Source organism: Loxodonta africana, chromosome 2 (assembly GCF_030014295.1).
Source record: "Loxodonta africana isolate mLoxAfr1 chromosome 2, mLoxAfr1.hap2, whole genome shotgun sequence".
NCBI classification, from domain to species: Eukaryota; Metazoa; Chordata; class Mammalia; order Proboscidea; family Elephantidae; genus Loxodonta; species Loxodonta africana.
The window spans coordinates 146,951,648-146,973,243 of record NC_087343.1 but is presented as its reverse complement, the minus strand read 5'-3'; the positions used below and the strand labels follow the sequence as shown (position 1 = coordinate 146,973,243).

The following is a 21,596-nucleotide window of genomic DNA, read 5'->3' as shown; positions in this document are numbered from 1 at the left end:
TAATAACAATCATACAAGCTAACTTGCTAAGGTCCTTAGGTAATTCACTTACCATGTTTGGACCTTTTCTTCCTTTCCTCTAAAATCAGAAAGTTGGATTACCTGATCTATAAGGTCTTATCCAACTATAAATTCCAACCATTTTGTCAGGTGGCAAACTGTATTGGCCTCTTCTTCTACGGTGGTGTTTTTAAGGTTGTTATTCCATATATACAGACACTTGCATCAGCAAAGATTTTTCTTTCTAGAAAACTAGAACTTTAGTTCTTACTCTATGATAGCTATATTCCTCATGCAATACTATTCTTTTTGACACAATTTGAAGGAACCAAAGTTTGGACCTCATTTTGGGGTCATCTACCTCTAAGAAAGCAGAAAAAATAAAACATGCACGAAATTCCTTAAGATGACATTTTCCCCCCAGAATTGTGAGCCACATCCTGTAGACATTATATTACAGATTTCTAAAGGGTACAGCACTGGGGTTTGGGGGCTCTTGAATGAAAAGAGAGTGAAGGAAAAAAATGGGTTAACCACTGTTTCTGATGAAATACTTGAGTTTCATTAGAGATTTTAAATATGTGATTAATTTGTGAGTTTTAAATACGTGAATAATTTAATAACTTACAATGTATCCCACCTCAGACCTTGCTGAAATGAAAGCTGCTTGGGATGACAACTGGAAATCATGATGCATGAAAATCACTGGATATAAATGAGCCTAAGCAACAGCAAGCATACCAGCGAACACGAAGATGGCACAGGACTGGGTAACACTTCATTCTGTTATACATAAGGTCACCGTGAGTCCGAGCCAACTCAACAGCACCTAATAACAATTCAGCCAAAAAGTCAAGCGCTAAGAACCCTTGTGAAAAGCCTACAGGGTTTATGTTAAAGATATTTTGGTTTGGGGTGAATTTATTGTTCTTTGAGTTTTTTGTCTGTGTCAAAAAAAATTACGCTCTGCAGATTTTTTTTTTTTTTTATTTAGGGTGATGGCTTTGTTTTGTTTTCCTACTTTATGAAAAAGCTAATAATCTTTACTGTAATCATTGTGAAATATGAATGCAAATATATGAAGAAAAAAACTTAAGGTTAAGTGCTGCAAAATATAGTGAAGTGTAAATTAGTTTTACTGTTTTAGCACTTATTTCTGAAGAATTTTAGACTACTGTATAATTATCTTCATAGAAATAATAATATTTTATGCATGATCTTTAAAAAAAAAAAAAAGGTAGACTCACAAAGCCTTGTCTGTGAAGACAGTTACTGAAGAAAGGTATTGGTTAAATGAAATATGGCCTATCCATTCAATGGAATTATATAGAATTATAAAGGAATTCATATAAAACTGTGAAATAACGAAGGTAAAATATTTTACTTACTTGCAAAAATGTTCACCATACATGAAGTAAAAAAAGCAACTAACCAAAAAGCATCTGTAGTATGACCCCAAGTACATATAAATACGTATATATACATATGTATGGTGGTACGAATGGTTAAGCACTGGACTGCTAACTGAAAGGCTGGAGGTTCAAAACCACCCAGAAGCACCTTGGGAGTAAGGCCTGGTGATCTGCTTCCAAAAGGTCACAGTCTTGAAAACCCTAAGGAGTACAGTTCTACCCTACACACATGGAGTCACTATGAGTTGGAATAGACTTGATGGCAACTACCAACAACATATGTAATCACGTACAAATACACATTCACACGTATTATTTTTTAAGTGAGCAGAAGGATTACAGGTATATTTTTCTTCTTTGTACTTTTCTGGTTTTCAAATTATAAAACATATTATGTGATCGGAAAAACCAAAAAAAAAAAGTATTTACTAACAAGCTGGAAACCCTAGTGGCACACTGGTTAAGTGCTACGGCTGCTAACCAAAGGGTTGGCAGTTCGAATCCACCAGGCACTCCTTGGAAACTCTATGGGGCAGTTCTACTCTGTCCTGTAGGGTCGCTATGAGTCGGAATCGATTCGATGGCACTGGGTTTGCTTTTGGTTTGGTACTAACAAGCTAAACACACTACACAAATGTAGTACGGTCATATCATTCCTGTAAGAGTGAGAGGCCTGGCTGATCTCTGCGGAGTACGAGTATTCCACAAATGTTAAACCTTCTATTTAAAGCTCGCAGTTTTAAACAACTAGAAAGATGAAATAAACTCACTTTCAAGCTTACATAACACAATCACACTTAAGACACTCAGAATTATAATGGCCTTCTCCTCTACACATCTGTATCCACAGCTGTGTGATGAATGGCTTAGAAACCTGGGGTCACTCAATATGGGACAAGTTTATCTTCTCTATTCAGAGTTCCGGTTTTCCAAGTAAAGATTTCAGCTGCTGTTTGTAGACCTTCTGCATGGAAGGGGCTCTCCCCTCCAGGTAGAAGTTGACCTCTAATCTGTGATTGATTTAGGACTGATAACTGATCAATCTAGCATTATAAACTAATGCTTTCAGGGCACAGGGGACCATGTAATAATTTATAGGTCAAATTCCTATAGGTAGCAGCTACCCTTCTCATTAAGATTTGCAAAGAATACAAGGTCTCCTTTAAGCCCTCCAAAATAAACTTTTTTTTCATAAAGAGAAGAAAGAAATAGACTCAGTTTTAAACAGCATAGTTGTTCATTCAAAAGTCTAGGATACTACTAAACAAAACCACAATCCACATCTTGAGTTATTCTACAACCCTTCAAAATGTAGACTTGTGTTAAGAGTGGAAGAGCAGTCACAGTGGGGTGGGATGCCTAGGCTTTGAAACCGGCCTTGCCATCTGCTTGCTCAGTAGGTTTGAGCAAGCTCCTTAACTTCCCCGACTGTTTCCTCCACTGGCAAAATGGGGGACACTAAGACCTAACTTGACAAGACTGCCGGGAAGTTTCAATGAAATAACCTATTCTACTTCACAGACCACCTAACAAACAGCTACTAACACCTAGTAGACACTCACACACTCGTTTGTTCATAAAACACTTTGTGACTCTCCACACTGTCACAAAGAAAACTTGTTTGGGTGCATTTCAGGTAAAAAATGCAACATTAAGGGTTACCTGTATGCAGAATGACCTTAAATCAATATTTTTACACCAAAATTTCTAATAATATTCCCCAAAATGTACACAATATATTTTTAACTCTCCTACGCAGAATACTACCAAGTTATGATTTAAAAAAAAAAATCAGCCCAGAGTGCTGAGCCAGTGATCACAGAAAAGGAAACAGAAAGAAAGGATCTGACATTACAGAATTATTTTGAAACAGAAATAAGTGGCTAATTGACAGCAGGTAAACTGGACTTGCAGCAATCTCCTGGAAGAATCTGACATGGACCTTCAGGACACCAGTATTCACAAAAGACTGGCTGGGCATGGGTGAAGCTGTGGAGCCAAAAGCCTGGGTGAACACTAGCTTCAGTCTCTCAATATTGGAGGCAATTTACTAGAGATGCCCATGAGAGCCTGTTTCCTTCTCTGATGCTCAAAACAGCATGTGGAACAAACGCAGAATCAAGGCTATGGTTCTTCAGGGAAGTGCCCATGGAACTGCAGATCACCCTCTATCATCCCATCATATGCGGCAACTTAGTAGCCAAATAAGCTGGTCACCCATAAGGAATCATTTGTGTCTAGGAATAAGGAGATATGGGAGAGAAAAAGTCCCTGGTGAGAAGGGGCTTTAGGTAATAACCTGCAAGAGACAAAAAGATTAAAAATACTATGTTCCCCTGGGGCTAAGGATGTTGACTAGGATCACCTATGATGAACCCGATCAAGGGACTTCACATATTCAAAATACACCTAGGTAACACTGGGCTCCACCATTCTTCTGTCAGTTTGTCACACTGTGGTGGCTTGTGTTGCTGTGATGCTGGAAGCTATGACACCTGTATTTCAAATACCAGCAGGGTCACCCATGGTAGATACCTGAAACACAATGCTGTCAGTGATAGGATAATATCCACACGCCCATAAGAAAGACTAGCTAATAGGACTATGATTCAAATTTACACACCAACTACTAATGCCAAAGATGAAGAAACTGAAGATTTTTACCAACTTCTGCACTCTGAAATTGATCAAACATGCAATCAAGATGCATTGATAATTACTGGTGATTGGAATGTGAAAGTTGGAAACAAACTAGGATCGGTAGTTGGAAAATATGATCTTGGTGATAGAAATGATGTCAGAGATCACAGGAGAGAATTCTGTAAGACCAATGACTTATTCACTATTGCCAGATAGAATACACAGGAACCATTTCTACTATATCTATAGAAAGAGGCAATGGAGAAGCTCAATATCATCAGTCAGACAGTGCCAGGTGTCAACTGCAGAACAGACCATCAATTGCTTATATGCAAGTTCAAGGTGAAGCTAAAGAAAATTAAAACAAGTTCATGAGAACCCAAGTATGACCTTGAGTATATCCCACCTGAATTTACAGACCATCTCAAGAACAGATTTGAGGCATTGAACACTAATGACCAAAGGCCAGACGAGTTGTGGGATGACATCCAGAGCATCACACATGAAGAAAGCAAAAGGTCATTAAAAAGGCAGGAAAGAAACAAAAGACCAAAATGGATGTCAGAAGAGACTCTGAAACTTGCTAAAGTGAACTAGTTAAAGCAAAAGGAAGACATGATCATATAAAGGAGCTAAATAGAAGATTCCAAAGGGCAGATTGAGAAGACAAAGTATTATAAGGAAATGTGCAAAGACCTGGAGTTAAAAAACCAAAAAGGAAGAACATGCTCAGCATTTCTCAAGCTGAAAGAACTGAAGAAAAAAATTCAAGCCTCAAGTTGCAATACTGAAGGATTCTATGGGCAAAATACTGAACAACTCAGGAAGCATCAAAAGAAAATGGAGGGAATACAAAGAGTCACTGTACCAAAAAGAACTGGTAAACATTCAACCATTTCAGGATGAAGAACCGATGGTACTGAAGGAAGAAGTCCAAGCTGCATGGAAAGGAATGACGAAAACAAAGTTCCAGAAATTGACAGAATACCAATTGATATTTTTCAACAAACGGATGCAGCGCGAGAAGCGCTCACTCATCTATGCCAAGAAATTTGGAAGACAGCTACCTGGCCAACTGAATGGAGAGATCCATACTTGTACCCATTCCAAAGAAAGGTGATCCAACAGAATGAGGAAATTATCGAACAATATCATTAATATCACACAGAAGCAAATTTTTGATGAAGATAATTCAAAAACAGCTGCTGCAGTACATCATCAGGGAACTGCCAGAAATTCAAGCCAGATTCAGAAGAGGACGTGGAACATCCATCTGATGTCAGACGGATCTTGGCTGAAAGCAAAGAACACCAGAAAGATGATCACCTGTCTTTTATTGATTATGCAAACATCTGACTATTTGGATCATAACAAATTATGGATAACATTGTGAATGGGAATTATAGAACACTTAATTGTGCTCATGCAGCACCTGTACATAGACCAAGACGTAGTGGTTCAAACACAAGAAATTACTGAGTGGTTTAAAATCAGAAAAGGTGTGCATCAGGGCTGTTATCCTTTCACCATACTTATTCAGTCTGTATGCTGAGCAAATACTCTGGGCTATATGAAGAATGGGGAATCAGGATTGGAGGAAGATTTATTAACAATCTGCAATATGCAGATTACACGGCCTTGCTTGCTGAAAGCAAAGAGGACTTGAAGCACTTAATGATGAAGATCAAAGACTACAGCTTTCAGTATGGATTACACCTCAACATAAAGAAAGAACCGTCACAACTGGACCAATAAGTAGCATCACGATAAATGGAGAAAATAATGAAGCTGTCAAGGATTTCATTTTACTTGGATCCACAATCAACGCCCATGGAAGTAGCAGTCAGAAATCAAAAATGCATTGCAATGGGCAAACCTGCTGCAAAAGGCCTTTTTAAGGTGTTGAAAAGCAAATATGTCACTTTGAGGACTAAGGTTCACCTGACCCGAGCCACAGTATTTTCAATTACCTCATATGCATATGAAAGCTGCACAATGAATAAGGAAGACCAAAAAAGAATCGATGTCTTTGAATTATGGTACTGGTGAAGAATATTGAATAAACCACAGACTGCCAGAAGAATGAACAAATCTGTCTTGGAGGAAGTACAGCCAGAATGCTCCTTAGAAGCGAGGATAGCAAGACTTTAATCTCACATACTTTGGACATGTTATTAGAAGGGACCAGTCCCTAGAAAAGGACATTATTTTTGGTAAAGCAGAGGGTCAGTGAAAAAGAAGACGATCCTCAAAGAGAAGAACTGACACACTGGCTACAACAATGGGCTCAAAAAGAGCAATGATTTTAAGGATGGCACAGGACCAGGCAGTGTTTTTTTGTTCTGTCATACCTAGGGTCGCTATGAGTTGGAACCAACTCGACGGCACCTGACAACAACAACACTGAGCTGGGTACTATGGGAGATAGACACAACACAGCCAAGCCTCTGTCCTCAAAGTGCTTACATCCTAGCTGGAAAGAGACACAGGTGAGTAGTTGCATTTCTCTGGTACATAATCTAAATTCCATTTAGTCTCATAATTCTGCCACTGGTTCATTGTCACTGTGGGCAAACCACTTTATCTTTGGCCCTCATCCCTTCTAGTGCTAACATCCATAGGTTCAATATCAAAACAAGGCTGAAAGACCACCGCAAACAAATAAGATAACCCAAGGGCTAAATTCTACATGGAAAGAACAAACAGACTAATGTTTGAGCGCATGAGCTCCACTTCCTCTCCAGGCTGGCCTGCACCCCCACCCCACCAAAACTATCCTTTCTACCGTCATCGGTGACCTCCTTGTTGCTTAATCCAACGGTCATCCTTTAGTCCTCATCTTACTTGACCTCGCAACAAAATTGACTCCTCCATCCTTTTTAAAACATCATCTTCATTTCTTTTGGACTCTGTAATATGACACTGACCTGGTTTTCTTTCTATTTCTCTAACAAGTCCTTCTGGGTCTTTTGCCAGCTCCTTCTCTTCTATTTAATCCCTAAATAGGGACTGAATTCAGAGTCCCCTTCCCTTCTCACACTACAATTTCTTCCTGAGTGATCTCATCATTACCTTGGCTTTTTCTATACACACCTATGACTCTCCAATTTTCTACAGCCCAGACCTTTCCTCTAAGCTCCTAACACACATAACCAACTACCTTCTTGAAGTAGACATTTGGATGTCTCACAGCAACTCATACGAACAATGTAAAAAACAGAAATCTTGATTCCCCCTGGACTCCAATCCTGTTCCTTTCCCACACTTGCCCTCCTCAGTAATATCACTTTCAACTACCCAGTTCCTCCGTGCCCCAAATCTACAGTCATTCTTAACACTCTCTGCTGCGCTTCCTCAGCACCGTTATCAGTCCCCCCAGGAAAAGCAACTTGTGTTTTGTCTTTACGTCTGTATTCTCTAAAAGAGTTAGCATGGTGCCACTGGTTCCTGCTCATTTAAACTTCAAACTGTAACTCCAAGCTCCACACTTCTCTGTGTCTCCTCTTTCATAGTCCCTGTCCACCCTAGCAATGATATCTCTTCAGGATGAATACAACAGTCTCCACAGTACTCTCCCCAGTTGACTTTTGCCCCTCCACTCCTTCTGAGAGTGGCCTATTACATCCCGAACATGCATCAGTTCATCACTTCCTTAGAGAGGTCCTCCCTGATCACTTTCCTCAGACTGAATCCAGTCTTCCTACCATTCTCTCTCACAGCACCCTCTTCTGCTGGAGAGGAAGTATTGCACTTGGGCTAACAGCATTAACTGCCCAGGGTCATATCCTGGCTCCACTTCTTACTAGCTGTGGGACCTTAGGCAAGTTACTTAATCTAAGCCTTAGCTTCCTCATCTTTAAAATGAGGAAAATAGTATCTACTTCACAGGGTTTTGTGAGGATTAAATGAATGAATACATGTAAAGTCCTCACAATAGTGCCTGGCACACAGCTCAAGTGTTCAATAAGCATTAGCTATTAGGATTTTCTTTCATGGCACTTATCATAACTTCTAATTATACACTCGTTCTTTTCTTCATTTACACTCTCCCTTCCCCGCTACACTATAAGCTCCATGAAGATGGAACAATATCTGTGCTGTTCACAACTGCATCTCCAGTGTCTAGCACAGTAAGTGCTCAATAATTGTTCATTATTATTAAATACATAAAGTCAGGTAAAACTTTCTAGAAATGGGTGGGGTGTGGACAGATAGAGTAGAGTAGGGTAGGGTAGGATGCAGCATGGTGGGGAAGAACAGCTTGAATAAAGGTAGAAAAGAACTGAACTGAGATGCTAGGGGTCTTGGCTCCAGTTCCAACACGGCCACTGACTCTGTGTGGCCTTGGCCAAGGTACTCCGCCTCCCACCCCCAGAGCCTTGGTTTTCCTACTTCTTCAGTGAGGGGGGATGACTGGGTGACTCTCAGGCACCTTACAGTTCTAATGTCTAACAGAGGGAAGAAGCCTCTTGCAGAGGAGTAAATGAGAAGTAGGATTAGGGTCAGACCTGTGGGCAGCTTTGAAAACCTCTGAGAAGTTGAAGTGCATCCTATACAGAGTGACGTGCAGGCCAGATGGGGGCAGGGAGAGGCTAGAGGTGAAAGGCTGTCAGGAGGCTTTGACAGGAACCCTAGTGGGAGGCGAGGGGCACCCAGACCAGATGCACAGTCTTGGTGAAAGACACTAAACTAAGACTGACCAGTTCTTGGCCAAAGAGGATAATGGATGATAACTGAAGATAATTCTTCAGTTTCAGGTCTGGGGGACTGAGAAGATCGTGGTATTGCTCAGAGAAACAAGCAATCTGGAGGAAAGATAGAAAGGCAGGAATTCGGTTTCAGACACCCTAAACTTGAGGCAATGCTCAGCCCAGGGTGAGTTCACCGAGGCCCCTCCCTGCCAATCTGTACCCCAGCTTGCCAAATCAACACTAGGGCCCTAATGTCCCAAACACATTACCAACAAGATGTGTCCTCTTTCCCCATCTTTGACCTTTGCCACCTACTGATCCCTCCCTTAGCTTCCTCACAAACACCTATCACGGACCAGCTCAAAACTCCCTTCTCTCGGCAGCTATCCTAGAGTACACCTCCTTTCGTTCACTAAGTACTTCACAACTTAGTGCCTGATTAACTTGGCAATAAAAAAAATTTTTTTTAATATCAACTACCTTGTACAATTCAGATGAGTCACCTCCCCCAACAAAACTGACAGCTTTTCTGAGCAGAAACAATCATTTACTTCTTATGCATTTTCATCCTTCTACACCTTTTTTGTTTTTAACACCTTGGGCCCAGAGTGGTGCTAGTCCTCAGCTCATGTACTTCACTACACTCACTGCGCCAGCAATCACAGCTCTATGGCTCTCAGTGGGGAAGCCACGTGGCTCCTGCCTCAGCCTGAACTGGGTCTGCTTTGGGTGCCTGCTCCATGTCCACAGCCAAGGCTGCAAGGGCGAGGACAGCCTCTTTGAGCAGTCGGTTTGATGAATGATCTGGTAGGAGGCCACAATCCTGCTTTGCTGGCTGAGTACACAAGCAAACAGATTCACTAGTGGCATTTGCTGTTTTGATAGGATTGATTTTAGCGATACAATTAAATGCCCTCTGATTGCTCAACAGTGATACCTAGGTTACTCCTAAACAAGTACAGCTTTGTTTGTTTTAGCTGGTGAATATTCCCTTTCTCAGGGAAGTATGGTGAAACTCATTTAAGTCAGAAAAGTAATCCAACAGGTAGTCCTTGGAAAACAAGGTATTTCCTAAAAAAGAACCTGCTGTATCACAGAGGATTTAAAATGTTGCTGTAGGAACGAGAGTGGGAATCTGGCACCTACTACCTGTGACATGACCCAGTGTGACCCCAGGCAATTCCATGATCTCAGTCTAGGTCCGCATTCTTCTGTAAAATTCAGTAGTTCAATGTCCCATTCTAGCCTAGATCAGAAGGGCAATGTGATGATAAATTATCTGCAAAACACGGGAGATGATATTACTGCTTGGTTTTGTTTAAAAGGACAGAGAAAAAAGAGCAGGCACAGAGAGCTCAGAGCCAGGGAAGAACCTCACCCACCTGTCCACACTGTTGCCTGAATCCCTCCCAAGGGCAGGTGGCAGCTGGTCACCACCAGGCCACAGGAGCATGAGTGCAGTGTTGTCTCTGCTGCTAAGAACTATTGACTAGCTGATAAATCTCCTCCATCAGGCACCCAACGCCAGTATTTTGAAACAGCTGAATGGCAAGTTCCTGTGTCATGGCCCTAATGCACCAAAAACTCTATCGGCAAAACTCCTGCTGTGTAAATCTGAACACTATCGATAATGGCCATATTGAAGCAGTGCACTGGAATACCAGAGAAAAACAGAAACAATGGAAAAGAGCAAGGCCGAAATACTCGTAAGTTATTATTTAAGGTCTCCTTTAAATTATTTTCTGTAATTACTGAGCCAGCAGTCCATTGTTATTAATTCATATTCAACCTATTTAAGCGATACCAGCAATGCAGGCTGAAAACAAATGCCTGAGTAATTTTCTAACTCTTGAGTGGTATTTTCTTGTCAGTTAAATTTAAAGCAGCCCATTTATGACCACATTATACCAAGTTAATCTCATCTAAAGTGCTTCACAAACCCTAACAGCTACACTAGGTTTTATACTAATGAAAGCAATTTACATAAATGAAATTTATGTCAATGTATTTCATAACAAATTTTTTATTTTATAATAATTATGGTACTTATATGATAACATCTGTTGATATTCACAGTCTAAACCTGGCAAAGATTTAAACCCACAGCATTTTCCATGCATCATGTACATTATCTGTGAAAAGCAATAAAAAAAGCAATGAATGCATTAATCATACCAATATCATCTGCAAAGCATAAATCTGAAATACCTTTCACGTCAGCTCAACTGCTTTTTTATTTTTTACACACCTGACTTTACGCCATCTGTAAAAGGGCAAAACAAAGACTGTTGAGGAAATTATATTTCTTGACTGTTTGACTTTTATAAAATACTCAGACTAAGTTCTGTAAACAGAAGATTTACTATACGACAAAGAAAAAATGATGCATTTAAAAGTCCACTTTTATTAAAGGATGGTGTAACGACCACAGCGTTTTTGCACTACCTAGTGGTGTCATATTTGCATTTTTGACACCTGTTTTACATTTCCCCTCATCTATCTACGGCATGTGTTTTTGCAAACACACATCAGGTCTAAACCTATTGTACGACATAAACAGCAGAAAGAAGACTCCAAAACACTGATGTTCCAGCCACTACCTGACAACATCAGCTCCCTGGAAATCCAGGAATTACCCCAAAGTGAACATCCACACTGAATACGCCACACAGATATTTTTATTAGCTCCTCAAATTTTAGGTAGAATGTGCTAACATGTGAGCTTCTCTACTCTTCATTCCAAAGAAAGCTATGGACATTTCCCCAGGTTTCTAGTCTACTATAGTTGGAAAGTCCATCAGTAGGCATGTGTTAAGCAGAAGCTACTGTGTGTGATAACCATATTTGTGTTCCCCTTAGCTGGCTCCCAGACATGCAAATATCAGACTCTACTTTAAAAGCAAAATGACTTTCTATCCTATCTGATTCTAAGTCTTGGAAACCCCCTCTCTGGGCGTGCCTCCCGCCCCTCACAGGCTGAGTGAGGATCTGCTTTCAAGAGTGCTCAGATGTAACATTGATCTGACTGCATTACTGACTGGTAAACTTGGTGCACAACAACAAGCAATAAGATCTGAACAAATTCATTCACAATAAGAGCTTTTGAGACCTCTACCGATGTCCTGCAGAAGATCAAGATTTTCATTAACAGTTGTCTCTTGTTTGGTATCATCAAGCTTTGACTTTACTAAGTGCTTCAAAATGTTAGCCATAAGCCTATTATCAAATCCCTCAATAAAACATTTTTACAAAGTAAGTCAACAACAGTAACTTTCAGCTGCTCTACAGCAGGCGCCTGGGCCCCAGGAAGAGACACATTTCACAAACCCACACTCACAGATGCCACTATGCTGCCAGATGCACAGGGCCCCCATCACCCCCAAGGCCAGGCCATTCACAACACTGCTCCCACCCACCACTGCAGCCCCAGGAATCTTTCCACAGCAGTAGTTACGACAACCTAACTGTGATGAAGAAAGTACACAACAAATAAAGCTGGGACCCTGTCCTGCAAGAGATACCACACTCTGACAAACTATTAGACTGAAAAATGGAAAACCGCCATTTTTGCAGGTCAAAACAGCCAGCCCGTATAATTCAACCTAACATAGTCAAATGTCCTGCCAGGCGGCCCCACCTAGAAAAACACTGACGAGGCACAGGAGCTCCTCCAGGAATGCAGGGAACTAGGGTGCCTTCTCATTAAGCTTGGTCCCTTTCTCCCGAATTAAACGTGTTCTCCATTACCAACTGGAAACTCCTTATATCCTCCACCTGGAATTCTTCGTTCATTCAAAAGTATGGAGCCACGTCAGGCTCTCAGTCACCACTGCTGACCCATTCCTGTTACTCGCCTGTTTCCGAGCTGAATATGGGTGGCCTGTGGAATCCAGGAGTGAGAGAAGGGGGCAGCCCCCCTGGGGGGTTAGCTGCCACCTGGCCAGTCTGGGCTCTTAACCTGGAGGGCTCCACCTGCTGGCATCTGCTGTAGCTGTTTCCCAGGTTCCAAAACCTCACCTTCTACACTACTTCTAAAGCTTCGAATCTCCTCCAATTGTGTAAACTCCCCACTTGTCCCCATCCATGATGATGAATAGCAAAATTTATCTTTATGGGACACTCCCAACCCACATTTCTAACTGCCATTTTGTTCTTTCAATGCAGACACCCTGCAGTTGCCAAACACCTAAGAATACGTTTATATGTCTCTTAGAGACCTCTCCCTCCTTATGTCTACATGAACAGAAAAAAGCAAAACTCCTTTACAAATGCCAGCCCCACCCTGTCTCAGTCCCAGCATTCCAGCGTGGAAACTCCCTGCCTCAAGTCCTGGTACTGCCACACTCTAACTGCTCACAGTGTCACCTGTCACAAACACACTGCCCACCAACCCAAGCTGTGCTGTAGGTCAATGCAATCCAGAGCCAGGCACCACCACCAAGGGACAGTGGGCTGGAAGCAACCGAAACCCAAGGTGACTATATCCACCTGTGCCATTAGGATCCCTTGGGAATTTACACACTTATGATCCCCAAGTATTTGCACCCACCTGAGCTAGCAAATGAATCTGGACTATTTGGGACTAAATAAGATAAAACCAGAGAGAAAAAATTTCAAATGTATTTTGCTGGCTATTGACCATATAGTAAAAACCTTGAATAACCCACATGTTTGAGAAATAGGCTTTTCGCCCAGTATCCCTGAAAATGTCTCTAAGACGTATGAATCTAGCCAACAAACAAAGGAAAGTGTTCGTTTTCCTTAGCAATAAAATAAATATCGAAGCAAACTTGTGGTGCCATTTTATACATGTTGTGTTAGTAAACTATTTAAAAATTGCAATGCCCAACCAATGCCTAAAGTTTTGTCATAAGTAAAATGAAAAGGCTATGTAAACAATTGAAAAATGTCCATAAACTATTGAGCAAAAGAAACAGAGCTTTTTTTTTTTAACCTGTATGTTCAGCAAAGATTTTTAAAAAATAAAAATAAAAAATGTGATAACACCCAGTGTGGGTCACAGTCTCTTAAGGAAGGGTGGGTCACCAGTTCTGGATTGCGGCTTCTTTAGTTTGTAGAGCTGAGGCCAGGGGAGGTGATGCTGTTGTCAGGAGGATGTGCAGCACAGTGGGCCTCCCTTAACTCCTGCCAAGAGAGATGATAAGGCCTGCTCACAATAAAAAGTTACACACCCAGGGGGCTATAAAGGACATCTTTCATATCCATTTTGGCATTCATGCAGGACTATATCTAGAAAATAAATTTCTAGGGTAAGACAATGGGCATGTACATTTAAAAAAGTGGCAGACATTATATAACTGCCCTCTAAAAAGATGACATCAAATTACACTCCCACCTCTTCACTATCCCTCTCCCACATCACAGCCACACCTCCCTACTTACCAGCTTAGACTCCATGGCCCATTGTGTTCATCCCTCCCTTGCACACATCTTTACTTGCCTTGCCCCTCTGTTCCTCCACTGCACTCGTTTGTTAAACCCTTCTCCAAGCCTGTGCCCAAGCAGCTGCACATGACTGGATAAAACATACAAAATCTTCACGTTAAAGGTATGTCCATCAATTTCCAGTGGACACAGAGTACTCCCAGGAACTGACCATACCTCCCTAGTCAGTTCACTGTGCTATTCCCCAAGCTGGCTACTGCACACCTTCTCCTGTCACCCCAGATCTCCAACACTACTCCCTTCCACCCCTGCTCACTCTCAGTTGATGACCTCACTGAAAAAACAGAAGCAATCAGAAGAGAACTACCTCTTCTTCCAGGACAAATGTACCAACCTACTTGCATCTATACTCATATCCGCTGCCTGCTGCCTTCTTGCCTCCACCTGCTCATTCCATCCTGTCCTCTCCCCCCTATCTACGACTGTGCTGTTTTAATTTTCTCCTCTCACCTTGATCATTTAAGCCATGGCTTTTAAGACCATCTGTACAGTGGCAACTCTCAAACTGATATCCCCAGTCTGAGCCGTGACCTCACACATCCAACTGCCAATCTGACGGCATCACTTGGATGACTAATAAGTATCTCAAACCTGACTGACATGTCCAAAACAAGCCTCTTATTTAATTCCTCCACTCACCCTATACCCACCTTCCCCTCACTTTAGCCTCATCTCCCACCACTCTCTCTCCTCTCTCTGTCCACTCCAGAACACTGGCCTTCTGTCTCCTCCTCCATCATGCCAAGATCATTCCTGTTTCTGGAACTTTGTGCTTGGCTGTTCTCTCCATCTGGACTTCTCTTCCCTCAGATCTTCACACACTGAACTGCTTCACGTTTGTCAGGCCCCAGATGTCTCTTCCCAGACAGGCCTTCTCATACCACTCCATCTAAAATAGTGCCCTCACCTCTCCATACTCTCTACCCCAACACCCCATTTTACTCTCCTGCATGGCACTTATCATTTCCTGAAATTATTTTCTCTCTTCCTTTATTTACTGTCTACCTTCCCCACTGGAATATAAGCTGCACGAGCTTAGAACCTGGGACAGAGAAGACGCTTAATAAATATCTGCTGAATTAATGAATATTGCTCTTACAACACAAATTAAATAATTTTTTTTTAATGTTAACTGATGTACAATTAACACATTTTAAATAAACTATACACAGGGAGAAAGACTAGAAGACAATAGGAAAAAACGAATGTAGCTGCCATGGGAAAGGTAATATATGTTGTTACACTGAAAAAAATGGCCTATCTCTTAAATGAAAGATGAGGAAGGATCTGTGAGTGCCAGAGGGTCACCACTCTGACCATCAGCTGTGGGAAAGAGAAAAGCAGCTCCTCACATCTGGGAGCTGGCCTGGTACTCACAGCTGAGCCTTGGTGTCCTCCTGTTGAACATGAACTTCAACATCGGACAAGGCCTCTCTGTGACCATGATGGGATCAAGATAAAAACAAGACCATGCTGTAATCATGTCTGATCATTGCCAAACACGAACCTCATCCAAGCCACAAAATACTAAACACCCCTCTCCTCCCAGCTAACATGAATAACTACTGCTTCTCTACCAATTCTCTACCAATCAAGCCTCACTTTAGTCTGCTCTCCCTATAGGTAAGATTTATTAAAATATCCATAAATAAAATTGCCCTTGCTTCCTGACATTATCATCTAATCCAGAGAAAAGCTCTGCTTCCTTAAAATTCCCTCCAAATCACTAACAGAAGCCCAAATCCTATAATAAGTCTTCTCTAACATTCTCTTCCTGAGATGACCCGGGATTCTCCACGATATGTTTTCCCTTGCTGCAACGAGTAATATGCCCAACTTGCTCAACCACAGGTGTGTTCCTGGTGGTCTCTGGTGGAAGAGCACTGACAGCTGTCATTATCAGTTGCCATTACAGGCCACTGTACATGCAGGAGACTGGCTGGAAAACTGACCCCAGGATCTAATCTCAGTGCTGGTTCTCTGAATAAATTCCCTGACATCAGCTGATTTTCTTATCATCTGCCTTTTTCCCCTAAAAGCTGGGTGAAAGAAAAAAAAAAAAAAGCCTACCTAATTAAATGTCCTGATGAAGAAGGTTACAATTAGTCATGGATGCTGTGCATACCTTCCCTTCCCCGCCATTTCTGAAAGCCACCCCACGCTCAAGGTTAGAATGGTGCTGAAGGACTGATTCGTGGGCAGAGCCCGAGGCAGCCCTACTCAAGTACTTTAAACCACATGTTCAAGCCCAATAAATTAGCCCAGGCTTAAAGAAGTCAGGCTGTACACATGTAAGAATTTTAATAAGCTTGGAAAATGCTACCTAGAGCTTATGCACAAGCTTACTGTACCAATGGGATTCCCTGCCACCAGCCACCAAGTGCTAAGCCCCTGACAAGAGCTGTCGAGCGCATGGGGTGGCAGGACAGGCAGTTTGTTTGCCACAGGTTTCCTTAGGAGTTGGGGACTCACAGCAGAGGGCTGGCAGCCAGATGCATGGAGAGCAGAAAAGTGCACACAGCTCAGTGGAGCCAACCGCACTGACTAGGAAAACAAGCCGGAGGTTTCTTTGTTGGAAATCTGGTCCTCACACACCCTCCTAGAAACCAGTAAGCACTATAATCAACATCTGCATTTATCAAATGCCTGTTTTCACCCAGAACGGTGTTAGGTACAATAGAGAGTTATTTAAGCAAACATGGTCTCTGACTTCTACATGCCGACACCTAATATAAATAAAAACCATAAATCTGTCCAAAGGATTGCCAAACTAACTGAACAAACATGAAATAGCCAAAAGCATTTACCTTACAGAAATGCAGTGGAGTAATAACTAAAGGGCAAGTCATGGGAGATGACTCTCTCAACAGGGTGGGGCCCTAATGGAACAGTTACCTTGTTAAGGCCCAGCTGCCAAAGGGGCAGTCAGGTATTGACAAGAGCTTTAAGGCTATTGGGCTTGGGGAGAATGGGCCAATCAGGGAAGAGGGTGCAGCCTGGGCAATGCTCCAGAAGCATAAATACAACTACAGGAAGAAAGAAAATTTACCAACCTCCCAGGCAAAGTAAGGAAATCAGACAGGCAGGTATATGTTTCTCAACCATTTTTACAAATAAATACAAAAAGCTCACACCCTCTTAATGTTATCTGAAATTTCAAAAGAAACTAAATACCCTAACCAACACCAAATCAAAGCAATAGTAATTTTGAAATTCGATTTTCCAAATGACACAAACCACCCCCGCCCCCAGAGGCGAGAAATGGCCAAGTGGGTGGTGGCAACTATCATCAAGAATGGGGGAACTATCACTGAAGTCTTAAGGAAAGGAGGATGTGGATCCTGAATCCACATGGAACCAGACAGCCAGCAGTACCAGATACAGCCACAGCCTCAAGTGACAAAAATAGACCATGGCACTAGCAAGAACTGATAATTACCTGATTAAAATTTTTGAAGGAGAACTCCTTGTGGATGGCGTTTCTCTCACTTAATTCTGACCATCCTGCTGCTTTCAGGTCAAGTATCACTTGGTTCCTCTCCTCTGCTGTCAACCTGTGAGCATCTGCTGACTGCAACAAGAACATATTTAATATCTTGAAATGTAGAGGTTTGCTAAAACTCAAATAAACTTATAACTCTTTCCCTTATGCATACCTGTTGCCATCAAGTTGATTCCAACTCATAGCGACCTTATAGGAAGGAGAGAACTGCCCCATAGGGTTTCCAAGACTATCAATCTTTATGGAAGCAGACTACACAACTTTCTCCAGCGGAGTACTGATATTTTGGTTAGCAGCCGAGCACTTAACCACTGTACCACCCGGGCTCCTACCTCACGTGCCTTATGCATAAAAAACTTTCAAGGACAACAAATTCTAACCATCTTCAGTTCCTTTGTTCTCAAAATACAAAGTTCTGAAAAGATAGGCAAAAGCAAGGCTAGCTCTGGGCAAAATGAGCTGCCTTCGTGGTATGTTGTCTCTCCACTGCTTACTGCTGCCTTAAGCTCTACAATGCTGCTTCTCTGGCTTATTATAGACGGAACCGAGACTGACCATTACCACTGGCCATCTCAGACATTTTGCAGATATATAGCACTCTAGGACTTGGGAAACATAAAAAACATCTACCTAAGAAAACCCGGCAAGTCCAGGGGCAGGACCAGGATTAGAACTCAGGGTTCCAAACTCCTGGTCTTCTGCTCTTTGGATGGTCACACACCAACTGAGTAGCCTTCACTGCTTATTTACATGAGTCTTAACCATCTGAGGTCACTATCCCCTTTCAGAATCTGAGGAAAAACCAAATGCACATTTACACAGAATTGTATAATAACTTCTGGGGTTTCACAGACTCTCAGGGCTACAAGTAAAAAGCCCTTGCTCTAGTGGACTGAGTTTATGAAACCCCTTTCTGAGAGCACCAGAAAACAAAGTCCCTCCAGTCTGACCACAGTACTGCCCAGTCCAAAGGACTCGTGCGTACTGTCTACCTTGTTTCTACTCACTCCAGTGCTGGCAGTGGCAAATCTGAATTCTGCTGGTTAGCAGGCCCACACTTACCACACTATTTGTTACTTAACTGACAGAATTCTAAACACCATGGCCAGAGAAAAGGACACACCCCTGCTAGAAGTCAGAAGGGCTGGTTCCTCATTCTAGTGTAAGTGTGAACCAATACCTCCTGCCTTACCTACTTCAGGATTACTGTAGGCTCAAGTGAGAGAAAGAGGGTTGCCCAGAAAAACTTGCAAGGGCTCTCATCAAATGGCAATGCAGGGTTGAGCCCGATTCTCCACTATGGAGCTGCAATTCACTCCCACTTCAGAAATCCTGAAATTGTCTATCATTGACCTCACTGTAATTAAGAGAGCAAAACTACTTCACTTTAAGTCAACTTATTCTGTGAAGAGAAAAAAAATGCCAATAAACCATCTCTGTAGTTTCTCTTCCTTGCTAGAGCAGCTATCCTTCCCCACAACTAACAAAAGACAAAAAAAAAAAGTAACTTTTAATTACATAAAAACATTTATAGGCTTGCTATCAAAAACCATTTACTGTTAAGAGCCAAGTGATCTACTCAGTTTTACGACAGCTCTGAAAATCTTTACAAGATCCACTGTAGAAAATAATCTAAAATTCTTATTAAACACTTAAATATTTTAAGTCAACTCAGAGTACTCTGGGAAAAGAAACGAATTATCTGTGTCCACAGTGAACAGCTACAAAGAAAACTATCAAACCTGCTGTTGTAATGCGGCAGTCACCTGGGGTCTGTGGAATGGTTCTGAGCTGTTTGTCTCTGCATGCTTGGCCATCCACATCCCCACTGAGATCAATGGTGTGTAGTCTGTGCTCCCCCCAGATGTCTGCCCAGGACCAGGGATCATGCCTAAGACCGTGGAATGGAGCCACGGCATTCATATAATACCATATAATGGCCTGGTTGCAGGCCCAACCTCAGTAGAACCCTTTGTGGTGGGCTTATTTTGGGGGGGGGGGGGGAGGTGTGAGAAGGGAAGAGGGGAAAGACCAGAAAAAGCATAAGATTTGGGGAGAATAAACTTGATTCAGGAGTCCCTGGGTGGTGTGAACACACTTAGCTACTAACCAAAAGGTTAGAGGTCAAAGTCCACCCAGAGGCACCTCAGAAGAAAAGCCTGGCAATCTATTTGCCAAAATATCAACCATTGAAAACTCTGGACCACAGTTCTATTCTGATGCACATGGGGTTGGTATGAGTCAAAATCAACTCAATGGCAACTGGCTAACTCGTTAAACTTGATTCAAGGCCTATCTTTGTTACTTTTAGCTATAGAACACTGAAGTCACTTAAAACAAACTAACAACAACAAAAAAAATCAAACCCACTGCCTTGGAATCGATTTTGACTCATAGTGACCCTACAGGACACAGTAGAGCTGCCCCATAGGGTTTCCCAGGCTGTAATCTTTACAGAAGCAGACTGCCACATTTTTCTACCACTGGCAGCTGGTGGGTTTCAACTGCCAATCTTTTGGTTAGCTGCCAAGTGCTTGGCCACTGTGCCACCAGAGCTCCTAAAGAAGTCACTTAACCTCTCTAATGCTCTACAGTGGCATGGAGCCCTGGTGGTGCAGTGGTTAAGTGGTACTGCTGCTAACCAAATGGTTGGCAGCTGGAATCCACCAGCAGCTCCGTGGAAACTCTATGGAGCAATTCTACTCTATCCTATAGGGTCACTAAGAGTAGGAATCCACTCGACGGCAACGGGTTTTTATAGTGGCGATATTACAATACCTACCAGTTGAGATTTTCTGAAAGGCTTAAAGGGATCTTGAATGTGAAGGCGCCCAGCATAGGGTTTCGCACGTGGCAGCCACGCAGATCATGTCTGTGTATTCATTGGGCCCTAAACACCAAAGTTTACTTGATCACCAGCATCTTGAGCAGAGTTGTGCCTTGAGCGATGCCTAGGTGACAGTAGCGCTCAACTTGTCTTCTCTTCTTAACGGTCAGGAAAAAGAGTGTTTATCTCCCCTCCACCATGGAGATATTTTAAATTTCTTCAATAAACAGGGCCAAATGGCCAATTTTAAGAAAACGAAATGGTGCGCTTTTGCAACATTTGTCCACTAGGTGATGCTGCATGTTAAAACTTTCCCCTCTAATTTACCCCAAAATACTAATTTCTGAAACATGTGACTAAATGTTCCCTTGAAAATGGTAAGCAAAAAAAAAAAAAAGCAATATGTGGCACAAAAAGTATCATTAATTAATAACTACACCAAAAATAATAATGATAAGTTAATTCAACATTTCCATCACCCGCTTACAAGGAGCGTGCCGTGGTGGAGAGCCCTGCTCTCACCGAGCGTACGATCTAAAGGCCGGAACGGCACTACTGTCAGTCTAAGCACCAAATATTTTTACAACCACTCTATATTTTTTCTTTAAGCAAAACTCGTTCTCGTTTGTTTTTCGATTAGCAAATTCGTAGTTAGGATTTTTTAAGCCAAGTGCAAACTGGAAGTCGCTGTGGACACCCTCCACTCAGACCAGCGCGTCGGGCAGGTGCCGAGACACCAAACGTGGCGACCCAAAGTCCAAGCTGCGCCGACTTCGGAACCTGCCCGGCCCTTCCGGTCCCTCAGCCGGCGCCGCGGAGGCCTTGCCCTCCTCCCGCCACGCAGCCCCTCCGCACTCACCATGGCCGCGAGGCTCAGGCTCGGGCTCCGGCGCCGCAGCGCCGCGAACAGGCGCCGGGTCGCCCCCCGCACCTCCAGCGCCGCCGCCATGGCTGCCTGCCGAAGGTGCCCGGCGCGCTGCCTGGCCGCCCGCCCGCGTCCAGGGCCCGCCCCGCTCAGGGCCCGGCGCCCCGGCAGTCTCGCCGCGGGACCAGCCTGG

General features: G+C 42.6%; 1 protein-coding gene across 2 annotated transcripts in view; it reads right to left on the bottom strand.

Moving 5' to 3' along the window:
* PCBD2 (pterin-4 alpha-carbinolamine dehydratase 2) overlaps nt 1–21,525 on the bottom strand; it is a 48,982-nt gene extending 27,457 nt beyond the window's left edge. Inside the window, exons 1-2 of one of the 2 annotated variants that reach the window (XM_064276475.1) lie at nt 21,398–21,525; nt 17,649–17,780 (exon numbers count right to left, since the gene is read on the bottom strand). In XM_064276475.1, the coding sequence (XP_064132545.1) occupies nt 17,649–17,780; nt 21,398–21,487 (222 nt within the window). In that variant the 5' untranslated portion in view covers nt 21,488–21,525. The remainder of the gene's footprint in view (nt 1–17,648; nt 17,781–21,397) is intronic. The other variant, XM_064276476.1, reaches the window with a different exon arrangement.
* Nucleotides 21,526–21,596: the final 71 nt, after the last annotated feature.